The sequence below is a fragment of the Sebastes fasciatus genome, chromosome 2, assembly GCF_043250625.1.
Source record: "Sebastes fasciatus isolate fSebFas1 chromosome 2, fSebFas1.pri, whole genome shotgun sequence".
NCBI classification, from domain to species: domain Eukaryota; kingdom Metazoa; phylum Chordata; class Actinopteri; order Perciformes; family Sebastidae; genus Sebastes; species Sebastes fasciatus.
Genome location: NC_133796.1, coordinates 2670336 through 2694778, shown reverse-complemented (window position 1 = coordinate 2694778; position 24443 = coordinate 2670336). Strand labels below are relative to the sequence as shown.

At 42.1% G+C, this 24443-nt stretch overlaps 1 protein-coding gene across 3 annotated transcripts in view; it reads right to left on the bottom strand.

Annotated features, from left to right (window-relative positions):
• Nucleotides 1–24443, bottom strand: part of LOC141781527 (SH3 and multiple ankyrin repeat domains protein 2-like) — a 231139-nt gene that overhangs the window by 78126 nt on the left and 128570 nt on the right. For all 3 annotated transcript variants that reach the window (XM_074657353.1, XM_074657358.1, XM_074657364.1), the window contains 2 exons: nt 14879–15305; nt 1641–1780 (listed from right to left, as the gene is read on the bottom strand). In XM_074657353.1, coding sequence (XP_074513454.1) covers nt 1641–1780; nt 14879–15305 — 567 coding nt within the window. The remainder of the gene's footprint in view (nt 1–1640; nt 1781–14878; nt 15306–24443) is intronic.

Sequence of the window (24443 nt, the reverse complement as noted above, 5' to 3'; positions counted from 1 at the left end):
CCTTTCGGCTCAGTTTTAAGCCTCGTTTATACTCGAGCAAGGCGCCGTGGCAGGCGAGCTATACGAGCACGCACAAAGGCGTTTATCCTCAACGTGTTGTCCGTTGCAGTATTCTCCGAAAAGCCAGAGGGCGTACGAACAAAATATTCTGTGAATAAGCACAAAGTTATTAACTTATTTGTTTATTTAATTTATTATTATTATTATTTTTTATTTTATTTTTATTTTTTTTATTATTTTTTTTAAAATTTTATTTCAATTTGGAATGCTGATGTTGTTTTCTCTAGTGTACTTATTGTGTTTGTTTCTAAGCTCAACTACTTAAAAATACATTTATAAACTATTGTAATTACGAACTGTAAATTGCATTTACGAAAACAATCTCGAAAAAAAGGGGAAAAAAAAGTATAAAAAAAATAAATACTAATTTTAAAAAAAATTCACCTGCAAAATGCCATAAACCAAACCCCTCAACGTACCGTAAACTCATATCTGATATTCATGAACATACTTTATCACCTTTATACAATCTCTGTAAAGAAAAGAGTCCAGTATGAAATGTTTTATAATGAAAAAAAAAGTTGAAAGATTTTATATCCTGGAAATATTTACTCAAAAGATCTCCTGTTTTTAAAGCATTTAAAACAAATTGTCCGTCTTTCTAATTCATTATTTCACTTATTAAAGGGACTGTATGTAAGTTTTTACACGTATATCCGTGGAGTTTGTGTTGGAGTCTGAGTTGTGGTGGAGGCTGGTCATTTGTTGGTGTAAGTGGACGTTTGCTATAGTTGCACACTGTTAGCTCTGTAATCCAAGCTGAAATTAAAGGCACTCGCGAGCGTGCATGGCATCACATCCGTTGAATTTTACAGAAAAAAAATTAAAATGTCCCGCATTCTTCACATTAAACTACTATTACATTACTCTACTGGCTGATAGAAGTTACAACCTGTTCACACACGTTTATACGTGTAAAAACTTACATACAGTCCCTTTAATTTAAGCTATTTGTGTTTATCTTATAGTGTCCGTCACGTCTGAAAAGCTGTGACAACTCGCAGAGCCTTTGCACTTTGATGCATGATGTAATTTTTTAGCTCGCGCACCGGAGACATTACGGTGAGCATAAACTCGGCTTTATGTAGATAAAGATCTGCTTCATTTTAACCCATAAGGACCCACGGTGACACAGGTCCTTTAAATGCTTTGGAAAGTTCCTTACGCAGCTTCATCCTTGACTTTAACTCATGAAGTCCCTGAGTGACACATACTGAGCATCCTGGTGGGTCATGTGACAGGTCATGGTGTGCCAGGTTAACATATGTGACAGAACTAGCTAAATTAAAAAGCTTGTTTTCTGTTGCTAAGGTAAGATTCAAGCCATTTAAGAATTCTAATTCTTTATTACTTTATTACATTTAACCTGTTGTGAACACATTTCTTGAACAAATTGATACAAAACAATTCAGATAAATACCGTTGTGACATGTCTGTCACATCGGGCCTTTAACCTTAAAATGTGACATATACGTCACAATAAAAACAATCATTATGATCTGCTCAGTTAAGTTAGAGTCTCTGCTATGGATGAAAAAACAAGCAAACAACAACAATAACAACAACAAAGCCCGACTCACCTTTGACCCTGTCGCTCTTGTAGAGGTTGATCTCTCCCTCGGCCTGGGCGATGTAAGGACGGAACACCACAAAATGTCTCCCGGGAACTGCGCTGTACAGCTTCCTCCTGGTGCCTACCGCCTCGCTGTGACTGCTGGGACTGACGGAGAGGTGGAAAGAAGAAAACACCGCTGGTCAGGATTAAAGCACTATTAGAAAAAGGGAAACTGTCCAGACTGGTTAACACGGCCAGTAAAATCATAGTAATAGAGGAAAACACAGATGCTACTAAGCAGCAGGCGAGTACTGAATACCAAAAAGAAAGCTCTTCACATAACAAGGCACCCGTCCCGTCCACTGTACCCACAATTTGAACTACTTCGCTGCACTGAACTTTCACATTTCTCTCATATTTGCGGAATTTGCACATTGTACATTTGCAATAGGCCAATGGAACTGTATTTGATTGCATATGATTGAACTACAAAGATTTAATGTGTCTTACTATTGTCTTATTTGTAACTCATGTTAATTGTGGTGAAGGCAAAGACATTTTTCCACATTGTGGACAATAAAGTTTCTAAAGTTTCTAACTAATTTAATTTACATTTAGTGGGTAAAACAACAGATACGCCTAAATCAGTAGTCCTGCAGGAAACAGGTATAATTTGGTGAAGTCATGAAGTTCTAGTTTGAAGTGCTGCTGCATTAGTCGTAAACAACTGCAACAATTATGTATTCATTTATTTATTTACTTATTTATTTATTTATTTACTTATCTATTTATTTATTTATAAATAGCCACAACCCCCCCTCTTCGGAGGATTAGATTTACTTAGTTTTTATTCTTTTTCAAATTAAGAGCCAATGAAGGAAAAGAAAAGTGATAATACTAATAACAATCATAATCTTAATCAAACCATATTACTTAAAATAATAATAATAATAATAATAATAATAATAATAATAATAATAATAATAATATTAACAATAATAAAATGAAAATAACTTTAAAATAATGATAATAATAATAATTTAAAAAATATATACTTAAAAATATTAATATTATTAATAAAAATAAAAATAATAATAATAATAATATATGATATTATATATTATTATGATAATAATACAAAACTAAATAAAAAAGTAGGGGCAAATAGGCAACAACAGTAACAAAAACAACAAAAAAAACATTCAAGAGTGGATATGGACACATTTATGTAACACAGAAAATAAGGGCCCTTTATGTTCAACTGTGTAAAATGGGGTATAGGAAACGGGTGGGATTGTTATATGAAGATGACAGTAGTGACGGGTTGGCATTTAGTTCACCGGTAGATTAACATATGAGAAAGGATTTAAAGTGGCAAAGAAAAAAATTTTATGCAAAAAACTCGTGGATTAAATTATGCACGGGTCACCTTGAAATCTCCGTTTGATATCACGGTGTACTCACAAAAAAATTACATCTTAACAATTAACTCAAATATTGCTGCAAAGAATCTGTAGAACACAAGAACACAGTATACGTGAGATTAACATTTCAAACTGTCGGCTCAAAAGGTCGAAGTTCAAACCTCTGACAGTCTGAAAAACAACAAGACGAAGAAGAAAGGAACATTATGAACTTCCTCAACAGGGGCTGTCAGCACACACACACACACACACACACACACACACACACACACACACACACACACACACTAGAGCCTCTGACACACAGTATTCATGCATATGGATACAGACACACACACACACAAACCAATTATGCAGAGGAGATATTCAGAGGCCGGCAGACACGTGTCTTGCAGGAGTAAGTGGGGCAGAATGTGGGCAGGCTCTGACCCACAGAGCTGCAGTGGATTCTGGGTAAGAGACAAGGCACTCTAAAGACCACACAGGGAGCTACGTATACCTGCAACTTGGCAGCGTTTGAGAAGAAATATGAACGGTCACGTCCTCCAGAGACGATTTTGATTCTGTGCTGGTTGTTAAATAGGAATCGACTGATGCATTTCTCTGTTTCTGTGAAATATTGGGTTATAAAAAAGCTGCAATCAAAACAAAAAAGGATCCCCCAACACTCCTTCGTCCATCCACGGAGCTGAGATGTGACCACAGAGAGGAGAGAGTGGTGCCGGATGATGCACCTGACATGATAATATTGCGCCACTTAGTGGTCAACGTCCGTAACAACACTTCCCACAACAGATGGAACGAGACATCGAGGAAAACAAATGCCTTCAAGGAGCAGAAGTCTGCAGTTTTTATTTTAATCAAAAATATAAGTACATGAAAAACCTGTTGAACTTTTAGTGTACATAAATAAATATGGGTGTGAATTATTAATTGACTCAGAAAACATAAAGCTAAATGGCTGCACACACATGAAAATGACCTTTCTTATGAGGTCAAGCCACGAAGACAGCCTTTGAGATCAGGCTGGGAAGTGAAAATCCGTCTTTGATATACATTAAAAGATAATATAAAGTTCTAAAAAGGTTTTAACCACGTTCTTCTTTTTGGCATCTTGCACACACTTTTGAGTAATGCGGAGAGACAGAAAGAGTCAAGAAGAGTCAAGAGAGATAAAAACCACAGCGCATGCAGGAACAACCAGGAGATTAAAGAGAAAGAAGTAAATGGAGTGCAGGAGCGAGGGATTGAGAGAGGAAGAAGTGGGTCACCTTGTCCTGTAGACTGCGCTCCTCCTCAAACCTTCACAGGCCTTCGGAGAGCTAACCCCATTCAATACCTAGTGAGAACTGCTCACATTTTACCCAGGGAAAGACACGGACAAAACTGCAACTGTGCACTCTGAGCAGCTAGAAATACTCTATATACCACTGAGAGTACAACACTGTAGTATTCAATGTAAAGAGCTCCGACTGCTCTGTTTGATGGCTGACATCTTGTGTTTCATTGATTTCGTTGTTTTCATTGATTTCATTTTGTAAAGACAATTTTGTGGTGCGCTGAGATAACCAAGGGGTCTTATTGAGACATCTATTTCCAGGAAGCAATTAACAATGTAACCCCAATAAAGACAAACCAAAGCTATTTTTTTTGCAGCTGTGGGCGTTACATAACCCTCACACATCTGCTGCTTCACGCTGACAAAGACATAACATAGTGACATTAACATAGACGGGCAGATGTGGGACAGATGTGAAATAAACTCAAAAACCGACTCATCACAGAAACTTGTTGTTTTATATCATAGATATTGTAAAATAATATTTACAGGGACACAATGATTCAGTATTATATAGTTAGCAGACTAAATAGAGAGATTAACAACAGAATTGTCTAAATTGAAGCAGCAGAGGCCGACATATTCTGACTTTTTGTTCCTGGTAAAGCTTTAAAACGCTAGATCCTACATTTCCCATAATGCAACTCCCCTGCCTGGTAAAAACCCACATATTTCAAACAAAGTTTGGAGCCTCAGCTATTCGTTATAAAAGTTGCACCACAGACTGAATATAGGAAGTGGACGTGGTCACCTGTGAACTACAGTTTTGAAGCCTTGAGTTTGGCATTTTGGCTAAACGCCATCTTGGTTTCTTGCAACCAGAAGTGACGCGAGAGGTTGGAGCTTCTTAGGCAACCAAAAAGTTTATAATTGATGTTCATGAACTACGATGCAGATACGGACAACTCCCAGACCGGACAACGCCGTGGTAGCGACCTGTCAATCACAAGGTAGCCCTGCCCTAAAGCATCCCCTGCTTTATGGTCTATCTGACTCTAAATGGGACCAAAATTTACTAAATGAACATCATGCTGTATTGAAGAAGACTTGAAACTAGCGATTGAGACCATAAACTCATGTTTACAATGTTTACTGAGGTAATAAATCAAGAGAGTAGTAGGCTCATTTTCTCATAGACTTCTATACAGTCAGACTTCTTTTAGCAACCAGAGGAGTCGCCCCCTGCTGGCTATTAGAAAGAATGCAGGTTTAAGGCACTTCACTTTTCACAATTCAGGTTGCCGCCTGCTCCAGAACCACAGAGGACGTTATACGACTGTCTTCACACACACAACGTGACCAGTAAACTGATCTTCATGTGTTGAATCGGTGGAATGATCTTTAACAAACAAACATGACGTTCAAGTCATTTTATCTGCAACAGTAAGACAACATTTCTTGCTGCTTTCACACTGATGTGATGATGCTTTGAGGGCACTGAGCACTAAAAACTGAGGTGAGACATTTTACTCTTCAACACCTGCACATCATCAAACTGCATCACACCTTTATAGCACTTCAGAAAAAAGATCTTTTATGGCTGTTTTATCATGAAAATGTAAATTTAGCTAAGAATTGTCACACCCTGCTGCAACTTCCTCTCATAAAAGCTTCTTTTCATGCTCACAAACCAGTCTCATCGTCCATCGCTGCTGTGGGACTGTTGGTACAATGATGTGGGAGAAGAAACATTTCCCACGAAGCCACTTCAGATTGAGATGAAACTGAAGATCAGCGTGTACCGGCTGAGATGGAGGAACAGTCAGCCATGTTTTCCCTCATGCTTTTTTTTCTTTTTTGGCAATTACCCAGGTGGCTTTGAGGTGCTAATTAGACAGTGTTGATTAATACCAGCTGTGCATAATTTGTGCTATTATTGGATGATCACCCGAGACAAGGAGAGAGAAGGAAAGAGAGAGGAAGAGAGAGAGAGGGAGGAGGAAGAGAGAGAGAGAGAGAGGGAGAGAGAGAGGGAGGAGGAAGAGAGAGAGAGGGAGAGAGAGAGAGAGAGAGAGGGGGAGGAGGAAGAGAGAGAGAGGGAGAGAGAGCGAGAGAGAGAGAGGGAGGAGGAAGAGAGAGAGAGGGAGAGAGAGAGAGAGAGAGCAGCAACATTACAGTGCAGACACAATTCAGTTCGATCCACATTTACATTTTTCACATTGTAATGTGCTCAGAGAACCTGTGATCATGTCGTAGAGGAACAAAGAAGCGAGATCAATGACCCCATTTACACCTGCTATTCACATGTAATCTGGATCTGGATACCTCATCTGGCTCACGTGTACAGTAAATGCACGTAAAATGTATCGCAACCAGAGCCGGTTGGGCTGGATCTCAGCCAGGTATAAAGGTAGATAGAGTAGTTTATTAATATCAAAGTGTTGTGTTTCAGGCTACCTGACAAAAGTGAGCCCAACATTCACTCTCAGTTCAACTCGGTTTTGTCCTGAACCGACTCTTCAGGGAAATATCTGTCTCTTTAGCTGCTAAATGCTCAACAACGTTCACCAGCTAGTCTCTGTGTCTGTTTGCTGGTTGGTGCTGAGCAGGTGGTGTACGGTGGGTTTATCCAGCCTGTTGGCACAAAAAGGCGTATAAATACCACCATAATGCACAAGGCGTTTAGCGTGCAATAAGTACGCCTTCCATGATTTCCGCGTGTCTTTTATACGCCATGTATCCTGTACTGACTGCAATGTAAACGCATCTGCGTATAAATGCTACAATAAGAGTTAGTGACGTAGAATAAAAAGCACGAAAGACCACTTACAGTGGGTAGGGTGGGGAGGTAGATGGGTCCAACAAACACAGGACCTTTAACCAGGAGACCGTTGTTGACTGGTGTTTTTTTGGGGGGTGTGTAATGTTGACATTTGTCACGTTTTTTATTGACATTTGTGACATGTTTTCCATAGTGTAACGTTGTTTCTGTACATGTTTGACTTAGTTTACGTACTTATTTTAAGCCCAACCATGATGTTTTCCCTTACCCTAACTAAGTAGTTTTCTTGCCTGAACCTAACTGTGGACGTTTGTCTGGCGTACAAATGACACGCGAAAAGGCTAAAAGGTTATTGTACCAGCGGACAATAACACACAGTAAAGCACAGAAGCCGTTTCCATGCTGTGAAGCAGACAAGTGCTCACGTCTGCTTTTTTTTCAGAAATTTTTCAGAAATTTTTGGGGATTTTATTTCAGACATTTTTCTAATTTTTACGGACATTTTTCTAACTTTCTTTTCGGATATTTTGCGGTCATATTTTTAGACAATTTTATAACATTTTTCAGACAGTTTTTGGAATTTTTCTGACCTTTTTTTGGACATATTTTTTGAATTTTTGGCCTTTATATCAGCCTTTCTTTGGACGTTTTTACAGATATTTTTCTGACATTTTTCTTAAATTTCTTTCTTACATTTTTTTCGGACATCTGTCAGCCCTTTTCCACACATTTTTCAGTCTTTTTTTTGGACATTTTCCGGATGTTTTCGGTCTGTCTGTCTATTCACACGAGGAGCTCAGAGACCCCGCGGATCCCAGCAGGACCTCAGTTGAGTAGGCGGTCCTTAATGTGGCCCAGGACACCTCTGAATGTGGTCTGAAAGATCCGATCTCAATGCGTCTTGAGTGCGTTCACACCTGTACTTGGAGCTGTACACTATCACTGAGGATGCATGTTAATACCAGCTGTGAACAGGGCCAGATATCTCTATATATAATATCGAAGCAAATGAAGTTTCACAGTTGATTATAACACATTTATCCCTGATCGCCCTCTGCCTGCGTGATGCACATGTTCACTGACTTTGCTAATGTGTTAATGTTACACACATTAATTCAGAGGGATGTTTGAACACTTAACCACTAGTTAACATGAATGCTTTCATCCTGTTTGTGTTTTATTCATTTCTATCTGATTTTATGTCATCTTATTTTGTCCCTACTCTATTAAATCTGTGTTCTGTTAGTATGTTATGTGTATATTGCTTTATGATGGAATCAAATCAATCGAGGGGATTTTTATACTCGCATAAAACTCACGGGGGAAATCTTCTCTGTGGTGTAATCCTATTTAGTTGTGTGATGTTACCCTTGAATCTCTCCAGAGCTGCTTCAGACCGACGGCACAATAAGCGATGTCTTGATTAGAGTTGTGGACACAGAGGAGTAGAAGTGATGGGGATACTTCCTGTGTAATGGCCCCTGGCACTAAGATATGAACAGTATTTGTGAGTCATATATCCACCTCTAACCTCTAGGTGCCTTGTGAGGAGTCATAAATATGTGACTATTATTTTCAGCGTTGAGCATCATCAACAGATTTTTCGTTGTTAAAAGAGAAATGACTGCCAGTCGTCAGTCATCTCCAGATCCGTCATGTTGGAGCGTCGAGCCAACCGTGTTTAGACAGCACCGGTCTGTCCTCACACTGGACACACCGCATTTCTCACCACATCTAGCCGAGAAGCTGTTGCCATGACGCCCCGGGGCTGACTGACAGCTGTCACTGTGTGCATGTTTGTGTGTATAATACAGTATGTGTGTGTGTGTGTGTGTGTGTGTGTGTGTGTGTGTGTGTGTGTGTGGGCTCACATGTGCCTGTGTGTTGCATTCTAACAAATGACATGTCAAGTGGGAGCAAAGGGGGGGGATGCCAGAGAGATGTTGTCATGTGTGTGTGGGCGGAGGTTGGATGAGGGGCGGGGATTATGGGTAGGAAGAGAAACGAGGAAGGGCGAGTGAAAGCAGAAGCAAAGAGAGAATTAAAGGGCAGATGGGCGGGAACGCCTGGAAGAGCTAAAGTTCACACTTACTGGACACGGACGACATGGTGCCGTCTCAGCCAGATGGCTTATAGCGAGGTCATCTCCACTGGAATGTGTCATGAGCTGCCTTTATTATTAAATAGAAATGATATTTAAAGACTTAAACAATACTTGTGTTTGATCATTAATGTGTTTAAGCAGCTGATGAAGACACATAAACATGTCTCAGTGAAAGGCCTCACCTGAGTGTCCTCTATAAAGCCATTATGTCATCATGCAGGATCTACTACTGTACACATGTGCGATGCATATTTAGAGTTAATAAATCCTGTGAAAAGGCCAAAACCAACAATGTGTTAGTCCGTCTCTCAATACATGCTAGCTTCCTGTCTCGTACTTGCCAACCCTCACGATTTTCCTGGGACAATCACGTTTTTCATTGCCATCTCTCGCTTTCCTCCCGGGGTCGCAATTCTCCCGTATTTCCCCCGATTTATGGCACATTTTCATACTTTTTTTTCCCTTTTTGTTATCTTTGCCTGTTTCTGTAACTGAACAGTGTGTATAATCAGTCAATGTATCTTTTGGTCATTTGATTTTCCTTTCACAAAGGGATATTAAAATACAAAAAATGAGTGGTTATTTGATTTTTCATTTTAAAATACAAATATTCAAATTTAAATACAAGGCATTTTTCTTTACATTGGTCAAAAAGGGATGAGCTAAAGTTAAAAACCAGGTTGATTTTCATTTTCTTTAAAAAATAAAATCACTAGAAAACGTCCATTTTTTCATATTCTGCGACCGGAAGTTGTGTAAGAGCGCGTATGAGGCATACATCCATGGTATGAGGACGGTGCTGTGTATGAGAGAGAAAGAAGGCACGGTGCTGTTGTGTAACTGAAGGTGATGGACATGGATCAGTACGTAGTTTTTTGAAACAATAAAAGAGTGTGTCTCAGGGAAGAAGACATGACTGCAGAAAAACTAACTTTGGTAAAGTAGGAAAGATATTGACAGATTTGAACTTCGTGGATCAATAACTCATATCCCAAACGTTGTTAAAACACAAACGACGGCTCTTTCTAACCATAGTAAGGTAGACAATGAGCTAATCGATTTCAAATCATTTAACCGTATCGTATCGCTCTAGATGAGCCAAATAGCTTCCTTGAATCGTATCGGGACCATAGAAACCGTTTCGTATCGTTGTAAAAACGGATCGTTACACCTCTACTGTCCATCAATGCATCTTGGAACTGATCACCACCTAAATGGCTGCAGTTGCCTTTAATGATGCGTTGATGAAGCTAAGGTGAAATACACTATTTGTTGTCAAATCAAAGCCAGTGATACAAAGCTGGAGGCTACCCCATCCCCATCACACCGTCTTACAAACAGCAGCCAAGTAGATGTGAAGCTCCTCTGATTCATCACAGAGAATGCAGAGGCACGTTTCACTCTACAAGAGCCCTCAAGTTTCTGCTAAACCGCTGTCAGATCACAAAAAACAGCTCTTCTGTCGACGATCAAACTCTCTCTCTCTCTACAAGCCGGTTTTATTTAGTGAAATATGTCAGAAGACATGATAGTGATGTTCACGTTACTGCTGAAGCAACTGTCCTCCCCCGTCTCTCTGGCCTTTCTCTCATCTCCTCCGTCTCTTGTCTTCCCTCAACTCCGTCCCCTCCACCCTCGCTCTAAACCCCTCATTCTGCGCCTTTATTCTCTCTTCTTCCTCCCTCCCTCCTCCTCCTCTCTTTGCTCTTCATCCTGTCTTAATTCTACCGCTTCATCTTCACATCTTTTCTATAACGTGCAGTGCATCTTCTCCTCTCCTCTCCACAGCGTTGGACAGAGGCAGAGCTACATAGTGTGGGTAGTGTTGGTGCAGCAGAGTGCTTCCAAATGTGTCCATCTGCCAAGGAAGAGGAGGAGGAGGAGGAGGACGAGGAGGAGGAGGGGGAAGAAGAGGAGGAGGAGGTAGAGGAAGAGGCCAGAGAGCATGTGTCTTAATTGGGATTGACAGTTACAGCGCTCCAAAGATAAACGCCCGTCACACTTTAATCCTCCGCCGATCACATGCCGGAGCACGCGCCACAGGCGGAGCACAGATACTCACGGATGTACAGGGAGGTATTTCTGAATGAACTCAGTCAGGTGGAGGTTGAATCACACAGTTAAAGTTGGAATAGTCCTCATATGAAGCGTACATACTGCATACATAAAAAAACTTGCACGCATTTGCCAGTGCACGCCAACCATAGCAACGGTTGCCGTAGCTACTGTAGGAAGCCAGAGTCTTTTTGATGGCACGTTTCCCAGGGGAACTCGTCATACACTATCTCACATGGGGGGATGGTGGGATAGGATGTATACTGTATATAGTACAGTAATGAAGACTTACTGTATGCTGACTGAGGAGCTCTGAGGAGACTCTCAACCTACAACCCTCACCAAGAATGCCTTGCTCAAAGGCACACAACTCTCGTCATGCAGATAGTTTTAGGTTTTATTCGTCCAAGTTTTGAGTCATGTGTCACTGAGAGAGCAGTGCTTCGGTGGTCGTCAAAACTACATTAAAACAAGAATGATTCACAAAGAATAGATTGCAGCCGCTGATAGTACCGTGAATTGTGCATCACTTGCAGCCGCTATCCGCCCCGTCTCGAGGTCCCATTCACAAAAGATATCACAGCGTGAACACGCCCAGAACGTTTTGCATCTGATTGCAATTATCCACGTGGCAAAGAATAAATGTTGTCTTTGTAGGCAGAACAATGGCAGAGAGAAAAATAAAAAAATGAAATGTTCAGACGGTGAACTCCAGGTCCCGACCGACGAGATGCGGAGGCATTCCTCAAAACAGGAAGGAATTTAAATGTGACAGAGTTTAATATCCCGGTCTGTCAGTTCCCAGCAGCTCTCTAATGAATTCACTACAACGGCGCTGATCTTTGTGAATTGGACTGTTTTTGCAATGAGGCTCATTTACATAGAAAAGGGGCCAATTTTGCACTAAATGTCAGATTAATTATCAAATTCAACTTCATGAAAAATGGCACAGGAGCACCGAGACGTTATTTGCTTGGCAGCACAGTTAGGCTGTATTCACGTGATCAGCGGTGAATGATGATCAGATTCTGTGTTATGTTAGTAGCAGCTAATGTAGCCTACTGCAGAAACTTGTAGTCTTCACTTGAGGACATTTATCAGATTTCATACAGCTCCCTCTGGTGACACAAGTTTTTTCACAAATGCAGTAGTAGCCTGCTCCACAACACCTGTCTGATGTGTCACATTTGTGCAGGTTCCCTTTAGAGCAGGGGTCTCAAACTCGCGGCCCGCGGGCTAATTGCGGCCCGCAAGACGATATTTTGTGGCCCCCACCTTGATATGAAAGTTTAATGTTAGTGCGGCCCGCAAATTTTTTTTTTTTTTATAAAGTTTTTTTTGGGGGCATTTTTTCATTTTTATTGACAGGACAGTGGATAGAGTCTTGGAAAGGGGGGAGAGAGAGAGTGGATGCGGAAAGGGCCACAGGCCGGATTCGAACCCGGGCCGCCGCGGTCAGGACCAAGTCTTGTTACATGGGCGCCCGCTCTACCAACTGAGCTAACCAGGCGCCCTCAGCCCGCGAGTTTTATGTGAATGGCAGTTTGCCGTGGAAGGTCCCTTTGTTGCGCGAGCCCGAGCTGAACGAACCTACCAATCACAGCGGGGTATCTGGCTCCCGGGGACGGGCAATCGGCCGGGCTTGATGCAAGCAGAGAAACATTTCACAACAACTGTGGCGGCGCCCGTGTAACATCGCATAAACTCGATTAAAGCTTGATTTATACTTCTGCGTGTAATCGACGCCGTAGCCTGACGTGCACCTCTCCAGAAATGTAACTACACGTCCCGGCGACGCAGACCGCAACAGCTGTGATTGGTCCAGTCTCTCAGCGATGCTGAGCGGCCAGGACCAAGTTCTACTTCTCTCTGCCTCCATCTTTTCAATGTTTGTTCACACAAATCCACTCAGATATATGTTCTCTTTTCGGCGTTGCAGTAATGTCAGTAAAAGTTCTGTGGTTCAACAGTTATTAGCTCCAACTCCCTCAGTTTCTGTTTGTAGTACAAGAAGAAGAAGGAAACTCATAGAGACGCCGCCGCCAACTAGCGGTTTGGTGGTGTAATTGCAGAGCAACACAAACACAGCAGGCACAACTTTATTGCGGAGTGACACCAAGTGGAATGAATATATATCTTGTCTTTTTCAAAGCCTGCAGTGAAGAGAAAGGTTGGTGACGAGCACAGACAATTTCAGGAAAAGTGGGAGACGCAATAGAGGCCATGTTCAGAAGAACCGTTCATGTTCTTCAATGTTCCATTAATGTTCAGGACAGTTCATGTTCAGAAGAACCCATTCAAGTTAAAGAACTGTTAATAATGACGTTTGAGAAGATTGTTGTTTTTTTTAACAAAGCTTTTTTTGTGGAATACCTGATGCGGCCCAGCCTCACCCAGACTCTGCCTCCAGCGGCCCCCAGGTAAATTGAGTTTGAGACCACTGCTTTAGAGGGACTCTATGTAAGAATCAGAAATGCTTGTTAACAGCGATACTTGTGGCCGTTAAGTCAACTAAAGTCAGCGTCCTGTTGCTGGCGCTTGTGCTCGCTCTACATAGACATGAAGGAGCATCTCTCAACACAGTGAGGAGACACACGTCAGCTAAAAGCACAATATCACTCTATATTTCAGCTGCTTGGCAGTAATGTTAGCTGACCAGACGAAGGTCTCTCCATGAATCAATGCTGATCCTAGTGTTGGCTTTTCCTGCCTCAGCCTCCCGACCGCGGCCGGAGGGAACGGGGGAGACGCCGGAGTTTTGGTCGGAGACGATAATGTTTCTCTCTGCGGAGCCCCGTCACTTCACAAGACACGGGAAACCTCTGTTGGTCTGGAGGAGCTGCAGCAGTTATTTCTGCACAAACGTCCACTGAACATTCACTAGATATTCTCAGAGCTAAACTAACTCTTCTGCAGTGTGGAGTGTGAGCGCATGCACGTGAGAGGTGGAGCGAAAGAGCGAGTGAGAACGAGCGCGGTGTGTGAGTGAAGGCAAGCAGGCAGAGGAGCAGAGGAGCAGAGTACAGCAGAGACTCCGGTCCTGGAGACCAAAGCTACGGTCTCCCCTGTGTCTTCTGACCGCGGTCAGGAGGCTGAAGCAGGAAGAGTTGACACTGTTTTGCAAGACGAGCTTCACTAGATAGAACTTTGTGGTGGTTCCGTGTAGTTTGTGTTGGAGTCTGAACAGTGTAGCCACACTTGAGCGCGCATGGGACACCGACCCGGATTGATTTATACGTGTAGGAAGTTAAAAACAGTCCCTTTAAGGCCCTGTTCCCACCTGGCATTAACATGCGTCTTAAGTGATCCGATCACAAGTGGACAGCTCTAATGTGTGAATGAATCCAAGACGCATTAAGGACGTATTGAGATCCGATTGCTCAGACCTCATTCAGAGGTGGTCTATTCTTTTCAATGTAACAGCAGATAGCCGGCCCGGACCAGATCACAGCTGTGCTGGAGGTCAACAGCAAAATACTGACAGTGTGAGTCGTGTGTGAGTCGTGTGTGAGTCGTGTGTACACCTCTGACCTCCAGGTTAGTCAGTCTGGATGTTGTGAAAATCAAAAAGACAACAGAAGCCCAGTGGACAGGGTCAGTGTGTGTTGCAGAGGCTCACCTGGGCTGGCGCTGTGAAGGTACGGCCCGTCGGGCCTCCTCCCCCAGCCGGCTGAGGGAGGGAGACCGGCTCCTCGCCCCCCTCCCCATGGTCCGGACCACCACGTTGCCATTGGGGCTGCCGCTGGGCATCTGTTGGAGCAGCTGGGGTGACAGGCTGCGGTGTAATGCTGAGGAGCCAGGCTGCGAGAGACCCTGCTGGGGGGCCCGGTGCGGGTGGGGCTGCAGATGGGGGGCCCAGTTTCCAGGAGAACCGTGCTGCTGCTGCTGCTGCTGGTACTGACTGACTGTTAGGTTGTTGTCGCTGTTGGAGCGCAGGAGGACCCGCGGCGCTGATAAGGAGGAGGGGGACTGGTCGTTTCCGCTGCCGTTGCCAGAAGACGGACCCCGGCGGCGTTTGGAGTAGGCTGGAGCCTCACGGAAAGGCACTGCAGAAGGAATGAAGGACAGAGGAGAATCAGCTTTTATTCATCTTAGCATTTATTACCTTTCTTCGGTTTGAATAGCCCAAATGAAATGCTGATTGATGGGACATAAGTTTTTTGTTCGTTTTCCTTCGAATGTCCAGCCACACGTGTCAATTTCTGCTCGGCACATGCATATAGTCTTTTCAAAATAAACATCTTCACAAGAAAACAACTTCCTTAGGTTTAGGCAACAAAACTACTGAGTTATGTTTAGGAAAAGATGGTGGTTTGGCTTAAAATAACTCCGGAAGTGGCGTTACATAAGTACTGTATGTAACTTAGGTGACAAATAATTCAAGGTTGACTTTTGGTTTCAACGCGGGACACGGACGCTGGTCTCCTGGATGAAGTCTGGTATTTTTTGACCCACGCATCCACCTCGACCTCCCTACACAGCGTTCGCTGATTTATATTTCTTGGTTCACGATTATTGATTTTGTGAGATATAAACAAATTCCAGTCATTACTTTTCATTGGTATACAGTAGCTATGAACGCTGTGTGAGACCAGCCTGAAATTGTTGCTGAAGTTGAAGCACTGAAGGAATTTAAGTGGCGGTAGAAGTGGAAGTGCTGACAGGAGCTGAAGAATCAGCTGAAGTGATGAAACAAAAACAAGAGAAAAAAACATGCAGATAGAGAAAAGGTAAAAACATATGGTGGAAATGGAAGCAAATACATGCAAAACTACAAATGTACCTTCTGTCTGCTGAGCAAGGAAACTTAATGTGATTTGATTGCAAACTTGACTTGTTGTCAAGGATTTTACCATTTGTGCACATAAAATTCCCAAAGTATAAGTCTGTTCATAGTTTGGCCTTGACCTTTGGTCATCACATGCTCTACTTTGTTGAGCATACTGCTGATCAGAAACAAACTGGTAATCAATATATAGTGGCAACATTATTATCTCAGAAAGTCTCATCCTACTACAGTTATTCAAATTCTACATGGTTAAGACACAATATGGTACCAGCACTACAAAGTAGTCTACACCAGTGGAGACTTCCTCTCTATCCCTGCAGACACCACTACCGAAGAATGTGCATCGCCAAGAAGTGAAAATCAATTGTTCGTTCCATTGCAACATCAGCGTCCATCAGCAGAGCTACGCTTCCGCCATTTTGGACTGAAAGACGCCAGTAAAACGTCCACCTACAAAGTGCCGTACAAAAGTAAAACTATTTCTATTCTATTGTCATATTCTACTGGAATCACTTGTGTTGAACAATAAAAATATTATTATAATATATAAGTTATAATATGAATATAATAAGTGTGTTCAGTCCAAAATGGCAGTTGTCAAACAATCAGTTTTGTCTCTTTGCTTCTACACTCTTTGCCACTCCATCGACCTCCAGAGTCGAGCTCTGCTCTGTGTGTGAGGCTTCCGTTGAGTGATGATAAAGAACCAGTAAATGACCTTGGATCAAAGTTGTAGGATGATTTTCTAGTTTTTCTTAAAACCATTTGTCGATGTGTTTGGACCCGGTGTGAAGGAGCAGCTGTGCTCACTGCAGTCAAAACCAGTCATTTTCCCAGCAGTTCTACACTGAACTGGATTCTGTTGCAGCACCACTAATAACATGGTTATAACACGAGCTGGCTCCAGTACTGAAATGTCTTCTTTTTTTAATGAATCAAGAACAATAAAAATGATTCAGTTTGTTTCTATTATCTACACCTGCTTCTCTTGTGGATGGTCATGTGGAGCTGGAGTCCGTCCCAGCACACAACATCTGCAACAGCAGCAACAGCTGTGTGCTGATCAAAACAACCTCCTTTTAAATCTGTTCGTTGGAATCATTTTTACTACTTATTAACAAGAAAAGGTACTTTTTTAACCCTTAAAATTCATCGTCTTGGCACTTACAGATCATACTGTCATGTATCTGTGCTGCCGACGTGTCTTTGAGCTAAACATTGAATCCATATACTTTTGTGTGTACTCTCCATTTCTCTCATGGCACCATTCAGTGTCACTTTACGGCACACATACAGTTAACAGTACTACTTCTAATAATTACATTAATTTCCATATTAAACTGTTTTTGAAAAGCAACTCTGTAACACAATCCTACATTCACAGCTGTGATATACAAACAATCTCTTCTAAAGTGTACTGTGTATGTGCAATCACTATGAATATGTGAAGATGAAATAGAGCGTAGCGTTAGTTCAGGCAGGCCATGATGTCAAGCTCTGCTCATAAGATGGCGATCAGCTGATAACAGCTGATCATAAGCCAGCCCAATCAGCTGATGCATCAGCTGACAGATCAGCTGATTCCTCTCTATGCATTCATTGGTCAATTTCATACAGGGCACCTTATTTAAGCTGCTCCAGCCGGCCTACCGTTGCTGCTTCCTCTACAAGCCGCTCGCAACCCACCTCCACCCCACCACCACCCCACCACCTCCTTTTAATACTGTTTCTAGGGCTGGGCGGTATGGCCTAGGATAATATCGCGATATTTTAGGCTATATCGCAATAAACGATATATATCGCAATATTTTCAAATATCCTCTAAGCACTTCATAAATGCTCAATTTAACCCTTTGATGCATACAATCACACCAATATTATGATCTTGTAGTCCCTGCAGCATATGTCTGCATTAAAATCTCTGTTGATATTCATTAGTGGTTCTTTGGAACAATTTTAATCTTTCATACAAAAAGGGTTGGCTTGGAAACATTACATGACAATTTGTGTTCGATGTTCGTGATGTAGTCGTTTTCTGTACCGCGCGGGGGACAAGCCGCGATACATCGACTATATTCGATGTGTCACCCACCCCTAACTGTTATGACTTAATCAATGTCAATTCTGTTGTCATTGATTCCGGCTCTGTTCTGCACCCAGGGGGGTCTTTGCTGCTGCTCTCCCTGCCTTTGACTTTCCATGTGTGCACATGGAAGGGCAAGGAGGAGTGCTCTCCTTGCCTCATGCTACCACGTAGGCTCGTGGATCCACGTATGCGCGTGGATGGGCAGGGAGGTCCCAGAGCAGAGCCATACCGCCAAATATAATGTATATATTACTGCAATGTAATAAGTGTCTTTGACTAAAGTGGTCCTGACTGAAATGGTGTTATTCATTCTGGAGCGCGTCCATTAGACTGCTGACATTCTAATGCTCATTATGTTGAGCAATCACTGGACAATTTGCATAATAAAACGGGGTGACTCCGCAACCTGGTCGACAGAAAAGTTGTTGACATTGTACATTTCTGCAAACCACAAGTTACGTTGAATGTTGACGTTTCTGAACTAAAAATGCATCTTGTATCAGCCTCGTATCACGCCTGCAGAAACAACCAACGCCACGTGGTTAACGTTGTGAAACGATGGTTAGGTTTAGGCAACAAAACTACTTGGTTAAAGCTTCAGTAGGCAGTATATTTTTGGCATCATTGGGCAAAAGAAAAACGGCAGACTCCAGATCAGCTCTGATTGGTTGTTTTCCTCCAGTCTGTGAACACAAATAGTTCCGTGGTGTGTTCTTAATACTGTGGCAGTTTTCCTATAATTAGATTTTAAAAAATCCCAATATATCATCTTGCTGATACAGTATCGTAATATATTGCAATATATTGAATTGTAACCTCTGTATACGTATCGTATCGCCAACACTCAGCCCTGATCTAGATGGGATGGTAGTTAACCCTTCGCGTCAGGTATAAACCCGTCTTAAGGCATCACTGTGCTGTGCTGGAAACAAAGTGCACATCAGCATGTGTACACCACGGGGGGAAGGAGATGGAGATGGAGAGGACATATAAATAGCTTACCTTCTTGTTCTGATGTGCTATTTTTTTCTCTCACAGTGACGTCAGACTTGCTGGAGACTATATATGTGCACTCATGCATGTCTATGCACACATCCATCTATCTATCTATCGACCTTTGCTGTGTGTCTTCTGGTGTTATTGGACATGTCTTGACATTTTTTAACCTTTATCAATCCATCAAAATCGAATCTCTCTCTCTCTGCGCCTCCAACACAACAGAGCTGGAACCAATATAGGATATAATTGTGTTTCTCAGACATACTATTGAACTGAGGTTGGTGATTGGCCATGGCTCCACGCTCTGCTCTGACATCATTAGCATGATTATCAGGCCTCCATGAGCAGAGCTGAGCTCCTCTGCCCCCCCCCCCCGCCTGCACTACACCCCACTGTCGGTTGGACTGAACCAGTAATGGAGGTTGGCCTTGATTTCCCCACGGATATATTCCTCCGTTCCACTGTGAGATGATGAGCCTACCACCACCAGCTCTCCTCCACAATTACACCAGTGCAGGAGAGCAGAGCAGAACAGGCCTGCAGCCGTTCCAACAAGCACCTCCTGATTATTGAGCTGATTAATAGAAACGGTAAGCGGGCGATCTAGCGTCGTCGCCTGTTAGCTGTGACGCCGTTTCCTGCTGGTGGCTTCCTGGCAGCTCTGAACATCTGAAAGGAGATTCACTGAGTCATTATCACTCCCCCAGACTAATATCCCAGACCTTTCTCTCGCTGTGAGTCTACAGCAGACGTGTTGATGAAGAGAAGAGGTGCTAACGTTTAATGAGCTAGCACGTTTAGGAGCTAGCAGGCTATCCAAGCTGGTGGGGCAGCGACACACATCAACGGTCTCTCTCGTCTGAAGCACGTCATCACTCACACAAATGAATTATCAAGTATTATCAATTACCAACAACCCAAGCATCTTATGTAAGAAAAGCAATCAGTGGAATGTATATGATTAAATCTGTTGAAACACAGAATGCATGTCAGAGGTCAGCGAGTCTGGACGACCTCAGCCAGGCTAAATGATGCTGTTGACATTATGCTAACACACTAACACTGTTCAAGTCCAGTTTGTGCCAATATGATGATCATAAAGTCAAATCAAGGTTAAAATCTATAACCCAGATTTTCATTTTTAGGACAACGCCTCACAGAGCTTCAGTCGACTCCGCTCTGCAGATTGAAAACCAAACCAGCCCAGCTGAGGACTGACGGAGGAGGGAAGGTCAACCCGCCAATCCCGACCACCAACGATGCTTATCTGATCAAAAAACTAAAAATTACACAAGTTGACATTTTCCTAAACCTGAAAGCAGACCTTAAAGGTGCAGTGTCTAGGAGTCGGTGGGCATCTAGTGATGTGGTTGCAGATTGCAACCAGCTGAAGAGGGATGCACAGATACCGATACCGGATCGGATATCGGGCCGATACTGACTCAAATAGTTAGATTGGCTACCGCTGACAATTAATCAGATTTATTTAGTTCACTTCTATGTTTATATATCATCTACATTAGATAATGGAATTTTAAGTCCTGTTTAAGTTTTGACCAATTAGTTACTGCATTCAAAAAAAGGTTCACACTTTAATTGTAATTCCTGTCAATTTTGAAGATGTTTTATGTTAAGTTATTTATGTTTTTTTTAATGTTTTTTACATTTGATATTATGTTTTTAAGTTGCTGGTGTATGATTTACTATTTTTATAAGGGCTAAATAACATTTCTGTAATTTAACTCTATGTATTTATTTGTTACGTTTTGTTTTACAAAGTTAGGAAAGCCTGTCGTCTTCCACACAGTGAGACATACAGCTTATTAATTAAACACTGGTATCGGATCGGTACTCGGTATCGGCCGATCGGTACTCGGTATCGGCCGATCAGTATTCGGTATCGGCCGATACCCAAAGCCGTAGAAAGTGAAAGTCTCTCTCTAGAGCCAGAGTTTGGTTTGTCTGTTCTGGGCTACTGTAGAAACATGGAGGAGCAACATGGAGGACTCCGTGAAGAGGACCCGCTCCCTATGTACAGTAGATATGAAGGACTCATTCTAAGCTAACGAAAACACAACAACTCTTAGTTTCAGGTGATTAAACACTAATGAAAACATGAAATCTTACACACTTTAAGATTATTGAAACAACCTATCCCCAAACAACAGTTTGTATGATATTTTACGCAAAGTTATGTTGTTATTATTCGTGCGTTTTCCTACGAATGTCCAGCAACATGAGCGATCAGTGCGTCTCCACAAGCCCCTGCAGTGTTTAGGCAAAAAAAACACTTGGTTAGGTTTAGGAAAAAGATCACGGTTTGGGTTAGAATATCTACGGAAGTGAAGTAGCTTAAGTACGGAAGTTACGTGACATGAACAGCGGTCTCCTGGGTGAAAGTGTGGTGTTCGTCTGACCCACCCGTCCACCCTGACCTCCTCCCTACGTGGACTTTGTCGCTTTTTATATTACATCAGCTGTCCTGGCTCACTATTACGTGGGTAATGAGCACATAGTGAAGGACAGAGATCATACACTACAACACACACAAATTCCTGCACCAAAAGAGCAATGCATATTTATCATAAAGCGTTTTTCACATTTTATCCCTTTATTAGATAGAAACAGCAGAGAGATGACAGGAAAGGAGGTGAGAGACAACAAGGGGAACATGTTCACGGTCGGCACCTGAACCTCGAGGCCACCGGGTCGCCCCCGTCGCTTCGCTAATTTATGCTGCAAATCACACAGAAAAAGGAAAGAAATGGAAAAACTCTAAATTTGGATGAGATGTTGAATGGAGGTCAAAGTCTGCAGGGAGAGAACTTCATCAGGGTCAGGTTAACTTCAGCTGAGCTGCAGCTCTGAACTGAAACCTGATGAAAGTGTGAAATAACAGCTGCTACTCTCTCACCATTTTGGGGCGTTTTTGAACGTCAGCGGTCCTGATTCCAATAGTTTATAACAAACACGTCAAAAATAATCAGAACGAGGACTTTGGGCAGCGACTGAGTCAAAACACAAACTATTTGAATTGTTGAATTTTTAATAAAAAATTGCTTATGGTTCGTGTTCACCGGGGCGTTTTTTATCGCGAGGGCACGCACCACTTCCCAGCATTGGACGCTTTGTGGTTTGCCACGAGACACAACACACTCGTTTCCTGATTGGACGAACGCTTTCCCTCCGTGGGCTGCTACTCCCAGCCCTCAAACAGGAAACAATATGGAGGCTCGTTTGGAAACTTTCTTCTCTTATATCACAAAAATAGTTCACTTAAATGTGTTTCTGAAAACATCTGAGGCGAGAAATAATCCATGTTGATGAATCTGTCTTTATTTTAGATCGACAACGTTTATATTAAAAGATTCTCGGGAGTTTCGAGAGGCGGCGAGTCGCGTCGAACGCCCCCGTTTTACATGAAGTAGACTAGACCTCAACTTTATGCAAATGAGGAACGGCCGTCGTGACGCTCCGTCTCTCGAATTGCGCCACCACGCTTCCAGAATGCATTACACATGAGTGTTGATTTCATAAAAAAAGTAAGGATAACTTGTGATTGCTCACTTAAATGCATTGTTTTCTTTGCACCCTAACTAGGATCTTTCTCTAACTTTAACCGTTTGGTTTAAGTTGCCTAAACTTTACCAAACTTTAAAGACAGAGTTGATAAATCAGCAACTCTTTTTTGGACATTTAAGTTTTTATTGAACATATGGTGGCGTTAGTTTAGATAGCTCCTTCAATTCTGACAATCAAATTAGCTTAGTTGTAAAAACCAGCTTTTTCCAGTGAAGGCTTTAGGCTAAGGTAGAGGCCTCTCTGTCTCTCAGGGATCTGGAGACACACACTTTTATTACCTCTCGGTTAGACTACTGTAATTCTTTGTATGTGGGTTCACAGCAGTTGTCTCTTCGCCGGCTGCAGCTTGTACAGAACGCAGTTGATTGCCTTCTGACTGGAAAAAGGAAATCACCAGTTCTGGCCTCTCTCCGCTGGCTCCCTGTCCATTTCCGGATAAGATTTTATTGCTTGTTTTTAAGGTTTTAAATGGGCTGGCACCACCTTATCTAACAGAACTATTGCACCTCCATACTCCGGTCAGAGGTCGACCAATCAGATGCTCCTGGTTGTCCCCAGAACTAGACTCAAAACCAGAGGCGACCGGGCCCCTAATCTCTGGAACAGCTTCATATTATACTGCTCAGACCGTAGAATCGTTTAAGTCGCTGCTGAAGACTCCTCGTCTTCTCGCTGGCGTTTGATTAAGTTCATTTTCTGTTGTGCTGTTGCTCTTTTACTGCTGTTTTATGCACATTATGGTTATTGTTTTGGCTCTGTTCTTATTGTCATTTTTATTATGTACATCTTCAACACATTGGTAAACTGCGGTTGTTTTTAAACGTGCTATGCAAATAAAGTTTGACTTGACATATGGATCATTTTTGTCAGTCTGATGATGATGATGATGATGATGATGATGATGATGATGATGATGATGATAGGGGCGTCAGATCAGAAGATGCTGACGGAGTCTGGATCGTTTTGGAAGTCAAAGACAAACCAGATTCTGTTGGACGTGTTATTTCCTCTCATGTCCATCGAGCTCAATGATTAAATGTAGAAACTTAGTTCAGGTTTAGCCAACATGGGAGAAAATGTAATATTTTAAATTCCCATCAGATGGAGCTGTTCAGTTTAAGTGAGTGAAACTAGTTCCATCGACTGCTGTCGTTGTCAAGTGGCCATCGAGATGAAAACAGTCCACTCAGTGTACTGTAGTTCCATGTGGGCTTATTTCCATATCATTTAAAGCACACTGTCACTACTACAGTACTGAAGAGCACTAAGAACACTAAGACACTCTCATGTACAGTAGATGTTCCATGTAAAAACATGGAAGTCATTTCCATTTGAAACCTTTTACTTCACTTCCTGAATTGTAAATATAAAATCCTTTATGTAGTCAACAATGGGACGACAAGCAGCCTGTGAGTTCCTTATTCCTTAAAAAAAACACACAATGCTTTGCCTGTGCTTATGAGATGACAGATGGGTAAATTACAGTTATGTGAAACTAGAAGCTGTCGGTGGTGACGCAAAACACTGATGATTCATAAGTTCCCCCGAACCTCAAATTTACTGCTCGCTACAGAATATTTATAGTTTTTATACTGAATAAGGGGAGTTTTACTTTTCTATTGTCACACTCTCTAATGGTATTTTGCAGAATTTCTCTTAAATAATTCTTTATGGAACAAAAACTGCAGGTAGAGTTCATGTCAACTTCACATTTTTGTCATCTGGAGT